The sequence below is a fragment of the Artemia franciscana genome, unplaced genomic scaffold, assembly GCF_032884065.1.
Source record: "Artemia franciscana unplaced genomic scaffold, ASM3288406v1 Scaffold_979, whole genome shotgun sequence".
NCBI classification, from domain to species: domain Eukaryota; kingdom Metazoa; phylum Arthropoda; class Branchiopoda; order Anostraca; family Artemiidae; genus Artemia; species Artemia franciscana.
The window spans coordinates 181,034-191,583 of record NW_027069063.1 but is presented as its reverse complement, the minus strand read 5'-3'; the positions used below and the strand labels follow the sequence as shown (position 1 = coordinate 191,583).

The following is a 10,550-nucleotide window of genomic DNA, read 5'->3' as shown; positions in this document are numbered from 1 at the left end:
ACAACTGTATATGTATTTATGTACTTATACTATCTTTATAAATAAGCAAGCAATAATTGTAATTGTATATATGTATTTATTTATGTTTTTACGTATTTTTTTTTCTCATAAACGGCTCCATGTTTTTTTGGCAAAATTGGTATCTTGGAATATTCTCACATAAAAAAAAAGATCTAGATAGGTCAGAAGTCTGAGAAAATTCGTTAAGAGCCTTAATTTTGGTTTCTGCAAATGATGTCATGTACTATGTTAGTACATCATATAAGCAATTCTTATGATATCGTTTAAGCTTTTTCTTACATGATGTCACACATAGCATAAATAAGACTTTTGAGTTTCCAATGCATCAGTTATTTATATAATATCATGTCTGTTGGAAGGCCCAAAAACAAAAATTTGCCGTTGCAGTTACTATAAATAATGATTCTTTGGAACAAACACCTGAACTATCAAACGTCATAAGCTGTGAAAAAGAACAACTTGGACCATAAATTACGACAGCGCCAATACATACAGCTAAAGCAAACGCCATCGCTAAGTTGTCTGAAAAAACCGAAATCCAAAAACATTTAAAAAATGAAAATGAAGAGCAAAGACACACACACACAGTTAGAAGATATGCGACAAGCATGTGATCGGCTCAAAAAAGAAAACCAAGAGCAAATACACACGCGGTTAGAAGACATGCGATACCAAGCATGTGAGCAGGTCAAAAATGAAAACTAAGAGTAAAGACACACGCGGTTAGAAGACATTCGACACCGAACATGTGGACGAGTCAATGAAAATCAGCCTGGACATCGAGAATCAAAACGTGTCAAAACTGAAAATGACAGCGATGATGATCGGATTTGGTATTTTGGCATGGATAAGATCATCAATGCCTACCATACCTTTGAAAATAAAAAACTTGGACTAGATAAATTGTTGTAAGAAAAAGAAGTTTTTATCCCACTACCTGAACAATTAAAAGAAACAAAGGTTCATCGAAATGTCTTTCATAATGACAAAAGACAAGCCGAGGCAAAAGAAAAATGTTTTGTCCCACCACCTGAACAACTAAAAGAAACAAAGGTGGTCGTCAATGCCTACCATACCTTTGAAAATAAAATACCTGGACTAGATAAATCGTGGGAAGAAAAATAATTTTTTGTCCCACGACCTGAACAATTAAAAGAAATAAAGGTTCGGCGATATGTCTTTCATAACGACAAAAAACAAGCCGAGGCAAAAGAAGGAGTTTTGTCCCACCACCTGAACAATTAAGAGAAACAAAGAATTGGCGATATGTCTTTCATAATGACAAAAGACAAGTCGAGGCAAAAGTCTTTCATAATGGCGATATGTCTTTCATAATGACAAAAGACAAGTCGAGGCAAAAGTTAAAGGTCCAATAAAAAAAAGTAATTACCTGCATTTAGAAGACAAGCGACAGTGAGAATCCATATATAGAAGAAGCCACGTGCAAATTGCCGGGACTCCCGGTACTATATATATATATATATATAATTCACTAAGTTTAATATTACCCACCAAAAGCTAAGTGCCTGAGAAAATGTGTCTGATTTTCAATAAAGAAGAGAAACATCCCAAAAAATTAAAGCACCCTTATTAAAAAGCACACCATTAGATTCAGTGCATCGGAGAACCCTAAAAATTACTTTTTGTTTTATTTGACATGTTTCATCCCATGACAATTTTTACCACTATAGAGATATATCAAGACAACGACTAAAAAAAGGTGGTTTTTACCTAAATGTGGATTTCTTTTCAACAGGTCGGCTCTAGCTTCCTTTGACCATAGTTGATAAGCACTTAATTTCTTGGGCTAAAATAGAACAAAAATTAAATAAAAAAACGTTAAAAGGCTTCATTTCGTTCATTATTTGAATCTCTTAGACTGTAGAAAGAATGCACCGAGGTTCTAAAAGAGGAAAAGTACCCCAGTCAACGAAGAGGAGTCATAGAAGGGGGTCAGAGGCATGACCCTCATGTGGGCATGTAAAGTGCCCTCCTCTTATATATTGATTTACAATATTTGTTTTATACATACAATCATTATCTCTTTTTCAAGTGGAAACAATCGGTTAGTGTGTACATAATTTATTTACCATTCCACATACTCCATTAGAGCATGGGTGGAACCATCACTATGAATGGATAATTTTAGTAATTAAAATCGCTAACTAAAAAAGGAGGAGCTACATATTGATTCAGATTGAGGCAACGTGAAGTAGGGTACATAAGCACGTTTAAGTACCTACAAATGCATCCAACCTTTAGCGGAGGATGAGTCAGGACACGAAAGTACATTTTTTGGCCACTGTTATTAGTCTTTGAGGGAGGGCGTTTGGACCAGGTGAAATCCCGATTCCCCCTGTCCAACAACTCTGTGCTGGTATTTAGAAGGTGTTGGCCACCCTGTAGGGTCAAACAAAAGCAAGTCGCCCCCGAATTGAATGGGAAGATTTCATAAGATCAGATTTTAGCAACATGGGAAGTTCTTGGGAGGGTATAAAGAGAGAGGCTTTGAATAGATCGAGATGGAGGAGGAACGCACGCAGCTGAGTTGGTGTCGGGTGGTTTGGCGCTGCAGTGAGTTATTTGTGGCAGTAGTAGTAGTATTAAATGTATATTCTGACATTGAATGATTTATAAATGAGAAACACTTAAAGAAAGACAGAAGACAGTTATAAACTTGTGAAACAAAAAAAGAGAAAAAAATCATGGCATTTTTTAAATGAATACCAGGCAATGGCTTCAATTAGATGGGGGGCATTGGCCCCCCAAGATGTTTTGTCCTCTCTAAATTTTGAAAAACACTTTTTTTCGGTATTTTCACTGAAAAAATGGCTTTTTTGGTTCTTTCGTTGGAGAGTTTAAAAAGAAACCAAAAAAAACCCGAGGTTTCGAAGGATAGATTCCTGACCTCCTAACCCCATAAAAAAAAAAAATCATGAACTGACACCGCCACTACCCGTGGAAAACACGAAAAACATTAAGGATTGATATTCTTGTTGCTTTGACAGAGCTTTCGAACTGCGCCCAAGCAATGGAAAACCCTACATGTTCATAAAACAGATGATAAAACAATAAAAGGAAAAACTATCAAAGTTACTGCTCCAAAGCTGAATCGCTCTGTTAGTTCAGGTTATTCATCCACAAGAGCGAAAATAGGACAAATTTTTACTTCACAGTAAGAGAATAGTAAAAAACTGGAGCAGAGTAGCGAATACGCCACTTTTCTGGCGAAATGATTCTTGGACTTAGAAAATTAACTTTTTAAGTCGGTTGTGAAACCACACACGAGGATTTTAGTAAATCCTGAAGACGTACTTTCCAAGAAATGCTATTAAACATTTTGGCCTCAAAGGACATGGGAAAGCATTCAAGCACCGTTTCAGGTTTTTTTTTGTTTTCTAACTAATATGACATTGGACATTGTACTGAGATACATAGGTCCTGATTTTCTATTTACCAAAATGATTTTCAAACTGTTCATAATAAAAAATAAGATATTTATCTCAAAGAATCACTATCACAAGCCCAAAAGGGGTGAATTTGGACTTCGGAGTAAAAGATATCATAAAAACACGAAAACTGGCAAAGAATGCCAAAACGACAACGAAAAAGAAAAAAAAACGAATGAAAAATCATTCGTGAGTCAATAATTAAACAGTAAAATGTCAGTTAAAAAGAACAACTAAATAGAACGCTAGCAGACTTTTACTACACGGAAATTCACAACGCCTAAGGGAAGGTTTCTGTGCGTGCTTGTAATTTGTACTGTTGTTTAATTTTCTTGCTTGTGTGTTATTTATTTATATTTTTGTGTGTATATGGCCCTTATGCTTTTGAAATACACTTATCTATCTATACTATTGTTTTGCATGCCATGGTAACATTTTTTGTTCTGTTCTTTTGTATGTTCTATATAGCTAAATGATAGATGCTGAAATTGAATTTACTATTCTAAACTTTCATATTTAGTGTTGAAGAATGTAGTGCAAAATTTTAGCACTGTAGTAAATAACCGTAAAAACAACTTTGAGAGGTTGGTTAGATAAATTAAAATATACCTGATTTGAACTCTCTGAATCTGTTCTTTTACCACGTGTCAACGCAGCAGGGAAGTCAGAAGTATCTTTTGAATTCTAAAAAAAAAACGCCTAGTTTAACTGCAAAAGACAAATTCTGCAGTATACACCAAGAAAGGCCTTCAGCAAATTTTTAAAACAAAGCACAATCTCATTTTACGAGCCTTAAACCGCTTTACCAGCTTAAACGATTAGCTGAAAAATACTTAGTTACAGTGATGTGCACTATGAAAAAATGTTTTGAAAATCGTGTTAAATCTCATAACTGTCTTAAATCTAGTCCAAATTATGATCATTTTAGGATTTTTATAACGCTGGAAACGATAAGAAAACCTTGATCAGCTTAAATAGCTGAACACATATCTTACCACAAATTGCTAATCAAGCAAAGGTTTTAGTGTTGAAAATTAGAAGAGCCTTCGTTTAAGCTTAAATTATAACTAATATACTTCTACTACTACTACTACTACTACCAACTCAATGCAGCACCAAGCCGCCTGAGACCAACACGCTACTCCTCAATCCCAATCTGTTCAAAGCCTCCTTCTTTACACCCTCCCAGGAAGTTCCCATTTTCCTTAAATCTTTTCTTACGAGATCTTCCCGTCCATTCGAGGACGACCTACTTTTCGTTGGGTCCTGGAAAGTTGGTCGACAAGGACAATCTTTGGCAATCTGTCATCCTTCATCCATAGAATTTTGAAAAACAACCTCTAGGAACGGTTCTATCGATATATTCCTATCAAGGAAGGGCTGCTGAAAATACTGTGTTTGGATAGCTTTAAAAATTCAAAATTATACAATCCGAATCGATACAACATTTATTAATGCGAAGAAAATTGTTGGCTTGTTGGACAATTACTACATACTAAAAGATCACCTAACTATTCTATCTTTCACAGCTTCTCTTTTGACTGACCAAAGAGTATGGGAACTTATACGAATAGAAAATGGCGCTAATGTCGACAAAAGACTATTACCGTCATCAGGCTTTCGGCGACACTTGGCATTTTTTCAAGCTTTACGATAATTTATCTGTCAGGAAATGAGACCAGATATATATCACTAACGTAATTTTAGCAATGACCTTAATTAAATTACTTATTATTATTACTGCACTGAAAAAAAAAGCAAGGTGTCGCAAAATGGCTAGATGGCATTGACAGTTTTTTCGGTGGACACTAGCGCCAGTTTCCACACGTATAAGTTACGTGTGGAAACTTGTAAAGAGTTACACTCTTTGTGACTGACTAAATAGGTCCAAAATTTAGGGTATCTCTATTTTGCACAACAAATATCCTACCCCGACAAACGAGTTCGTTTGTCAACGTACATCTTCTGATCCGATACCAGCAACGCTGGAGGGGGCTTGGGGACACGATGTCTATTGAAGGAGTGAAAGACTGCCCTTCACACGGTATTGGCTTTTAAAATGAGCAGCAGAAATTTCTATTGACAATCGATTGAACCCTCCCCCCCCCTGCTCGCGAAGTTTCTAGGATCATTCAATCTACTCGTATATGATGAGGCAGAAAAAAATACATGGAAGAGACATCTTTCTCTATTAAGCAAACTGCTTGATCTAAGTTAAATAACAAGCAGAACTTAATTGGGTCGGGGTATGGAAACTGGAATAGTCAGCCTGTTTCAAAATTAAATCACAAGAGTCACAATTATACAATACTTCCTAAAACACAAAATCTCATTTAAGAACTCATTTTGAATTGTTAAGTTAGAATAATTTCTTTACTGTAAAAGAAAGAAAATCCTCATTTATTCAGAATTATTCATTTCCTGTTGAAAAAACAGAATGCTTTTTTACTTCAATCAAAACCAAGGAAATAGCTCGAGTAAACCCGAATTCAAGCAGACCTTCATGAATAAGCACCCGTTACTCATTTCTAATCAAATAAAAACAGCAATTAATTCTTAACAAAACAGTAGTAGACAAAATTTTCCCAAAAGTACTAAGAACAAAATTTAAAGATTTTTTTTTTTATTTTACATTATAAGAAGCAACCCTTATCACGGCAAAAAAGAAACCCAGATGGTTGTTATAGAATAGAATAGAATATGATTTATTGGCTAAAATAGCACACAAGCTAGCATAAGCACATCAGAACAATTATAATTACAATGATAAAATAAATGTTAAGGGATAAACATAGTTACAAAGTTAAATCAATTATTAAAATGCGAAACAAAATAGGGAACAAAAGAGTTTTTGTACCTCATTGTCAACATTTGGGGACACAAGTCAAATTGAGTATTTGGAGCTCTACGAGCATTAAGTCTTGTATTGGGAAGGATTGGGGGGTTTTCTTTGAAGGGGGGAAGAAGACGTCGATGATAGTCAGAACTAAGGCACTTGTGCCCGAAGTTCATGGTAAGGAAGTGACGTCGTGATTCCAATGTAGTGAGTTCAAGTCTAGCCAAACCTTCATCATAAGTAGTATAGGACGTCCCCAGTATAATTTTTATAGCTCTTTTTTGAATGCTTTCAATTTTAGAACATTGGGATTTGGTCAGTCCAGGGTGCCAGACAGGGCAAACATATTCAAGACAAGGTCTTATATAAGAACAATAAATTATTTTAAGGTTCTGGATTGATATGGAGAACCGTTTAAGAAGGGGGAAAGATCTAAGGGGAAAACCACCTGTTTTAAATAAGTGAAAAGAGTGAGATTTCCATTTAAGGTCATTGTCCAAGTGCACACCAAGTAGCTTAACAGTGTTTAAATTTGGGATACAAAGGTAATTATTGATTGGGGGTATATTTTTTAAAAATGAGAATAGCATTAAACTGCTTTTCGGTATGCTCAGATTGAGTATAACATTGGCAAGATCATTCTTTAAGTTGTTAATGAGTGAGTCAAGTTTGAGGTTTGACAAAGGTTAAGTAATGTCAAATCATCCGCAAATTTAAAAGTGTTGTCAAAGTTTGGTAAAACATTGTTAAAAACAATTAAGAATGCTAAAGGACCCAATTTAGTCCCTTGGGGTGCTCCACAGGAAATCGAGGTAAAACCTGATGAGTCTCCGTTAGGGAGGACTACACATTGCTCACGACCAGATAAAAAACTAGCTACTATACGTAAAACAAAATCTCTGACACCTAAAGCCCTTGCATTATCAATAACTGTCTGATGATCCAAGTTGTCAAAGGCTTTACTAATATCAGCAAAAATAGCCTCAACGTAGGAACTACTTAACTCAAGATGTTTGAAAACAGTGTCAAGTATATAACATAAACAATGGGTGGTGCTATGATTCGGCCTAAAGCCAAACTGATTTGGGTTAATTTTATCTTGAATATCATCAAAGAGGAAATTGTAAATAAAACTTTCAAAAATTTTAGAGAAAATAGAGGTTTTTGATATTGGTTTTAAGTCAGAGGGGACTTTTGGGGTCTTGTTTTTCGGTATAGGTGATATAATAGCTCGTTTAAAACACACTGGGAAAATACCATCTACAAAACATTGGTTAAAAATTGCAGTTAGAGGTACACTTAAATAATGGGCACATTTCACAATCAATTTGGTAGGGATATCACCTGGGTAAACTGACTTATTTGTATCAAGATTTTCGAGTTTAAGCTGGGTCTGATGTATTCCAATCACAGGAATGTCACTCACTGCACTGTTGGCCGGCATATTTTGGAGTGGCGGGTGAGTTTTACAAGTTGAAGTAAAATAATCGTTTATGATGTCAGCACTCACTGGGTTGCCACTACTATCCAGTAAGAGAAACTTAGAAGATACCTTTCCCATGAGATCTTGGATACATTTGTGGAAATTCTTAGGGTTAGAATACAGTAACTTATTGAGCACGTGAGCACCATGCTCTTTTCTTGCTTTACGAATTTCACTAATAACAATGTTTCGAAGTTTTCGAGATTCCTGGAAAAATCCTTCCTTAAAGAGTCTATCACGTTCATTTATTAGGCACAAATTTTTTTTATTTATCCATGGTTTACAATTGGATTTGTAATTGACTTTTTTCACTGGAAAGGTGTCACAGTATAACTGGAAAAGTTCAGCTGAAAACTTAGAAGCCATTTCATCACCATTGGTAAGACATAGGATATTGGCCCAGGATTTGGAGCTAAGTTTTACTTTGAAATGGGCAATCTTCTCGTCAGTAATGGGTCTATATGAATAACTGATCAATGGTTTAGGGGGAAAGGATGATAAAGGGGTCCAAAAGATGCATAGATGGTCACTTGCCCCTAATGGAGGGGCTATTTTCGGGGCACAGTAGTAATCTTCAATGTTGGTAAAAATCAAGTCTAGGGTTTTATCACTGCGTGTAGGTGACTTGACTACCTGGTCAAGACTAAGAGCAGCGCTAAGCCATTTTTGGTCTAGCTCATTAAAATCACCACATAATGTAATTGCAGCATAGGGGTACTTGTGGCGAATTCTGTCAGTATAAAGTTGCAGATATGCCGTCAGCTCCTTCTTAAATCCACTACGGGGAGGGTAATAAATAATACAAAAAATCATGCAAGATACGTCTTTTGGGAGGTTTTTGGGTCTGGTCCAGAGCCATAAAACTTCAGTTTTGGAGTTGTTCTCTATTTCAGAAAATGATAGAATCCGATTTTGGAGGGTACACTTACAAAAAAAAGCAACTCCTCCACCATGAGATAGACGAATACCATCTTTGTCCAATCTGGGCTTAAAATGGGAGTCATAATTAGGAATCGAGCAAGAATCTTCTGTAGCAGACCATGTTTCTCTAAGGCAAGCAATATCAATCTGGTTTTTGCCAAGAATAATTTGTAGTTCCTCCATTTTATTTACTAGTGACCTTACATTCGCAAGATGGATTCTAGGAAATGAGTAGGAGTGACGTATCGTACCAGTTATAAGGTATTCTCTATGCCCTGACCAAAAATATCTAGTGGCTTCTTTGGGTTTGGCCATCTGTAAACACTTAAAAATATTGAAAGTCTTTAGTGATTTTACATATGCCTAAAATAACTTGTGGGTGACAGAAAGAAGGTACCTAAATTTTTGAACAATGTCAATAGACTGTGCAGCAGTTTGATGCTGCTTTTTTTGGAGCCAGTCTCCTTGACTAGTTTTTATTTTAGTGCCATCTAATGCAAAGAAGCATTAGTTCTAACAGATAGCGCTGTTTTAACGGACTTAGAGACAAGAACCAAACATAGTTCTAGTTAAGTGAAGGCGCATCAAGGCGATTATTTATTACTGCATACTTTAGAGTCCGAATTGGAAGCTCAGTATTTTATGGTTCCTGCTTAGATAAGATCTATTATAGCCTGCTTTGCTTGCTGAATTAAGGCTTTGATTCATCATTGTTGTCATGTCTAAAAAACAGATATGTCTAGAGAAGAATCAAAAAGGAAATCCAACATCCATGCTCCAAGCTCCCGAGAGCTTCGGTCTGACTTCATAATCCAATACAGTGGTCATGAATCAACAGTAGAACAGATCACAATGCTTAACTCCCATATCAATATGTTGAAAAATAAGCAAAAGCTCCTAGATGAATCCCTGGATGAAAACAACCTTAGACCAACCATGACTGAAATTATCCTAGATGTCATGTGTCATGTCATGTGTAGATGTCATGTCTAGAGAAGTTGAATCCATGGTTGATAGTTCACTGAAGAAGCTTTCAGCTTCACATATTGTCTCACCCATAGCTTCAAATATCACTGCTGATAAATAGGAGTCAATGACGCAAGATGTGTATGCCAGCTTGAAACTTGATTTTGATTCACTTGTGGAAAAATCCCTTAAACAATATAACTCTAAAATGTCAAAACTTGAATCAGCTATAAATGCTCTTGATAGCAGAATGTCTGACCTGCAGAGAATGCAGGAGCTAATTTAGCAAAACACTGACAGACTAAATGATCAAAATGAACAACAAAGAATGTCAAACCAAATCAGTCTATTTGGAGTGAAGGAAGACACTACACCAGATGTATCTAAAAAAAAATATCTTCCTCTCTGTAGCCAGAATTTCCAGGAATTTCTATCTGTCAGGGGAAATGGGAAAGTGGGACTTAAACTAAGTCCTATGATTGTTGAATTCTACAACTCAATTGCAAGAACTTATCCTTAAGGAAAGGAAAAATCTGAAAGGTAATGGTGTGTTCTTGTCTGAATCTTTAAGCAAAACAAAGCTGGTAGTTCTGAACTATGCTAAAGCCAAGTTTGGCATGAACTCTGTGTGGTCCAGTGGTGGAGAAATATTTCTCAAAACTCCCGATGGGAAGACTATAAAGCTAAAAAGCACTAATGAAGTTGATACATTCCAAGGTCTTCTAGCTAGAAAGAATGGATCCTCACATGATTAACTTAAATTGCTGTGTGTGTGTGTTGGAGTCAATCTCATCGAATTTTCTTGCCACAACTTGGTTCATGTGTTTTTCTTTATAAGTTTTTAGGCTTACCTCATGAGTTCTTCTGATTTTCG

The 10,550-nt window shown here is 35.9% G+C and overlaps 1 protein-coding gene across 1 annotated transcript in view; it reads right to left on the bottom strand.

Annotated features, from left to right (window-relative positions):
• Nucleotides 1-1,752: 1,752 nt before the first annotated feature.
• LOC136043776 (uncharacterized) overlaps nt 1,753-10,550 on the bottom strand; it is a gene marked incomplete at its 3' end in the record, with an annotated part of 43,729 nt that continues 34,931 nt past the window's right edge. Inside the window, exons 5-6 of the mRNA XM_065728692.1 lie at nt 4,080-4,154; nt 1,753-1,828 (exon numbers count right to left, since the gene is read on the bottom strand). Of these exons, the coding sequence (XP_065584764.1) occupies nt 1,753-1,828; nt 4,080-4,154 (151 nt within the window). The remainder of the gene's footprint in view (nt 1,829-4,079; nt 4,155-10,550) is intronic.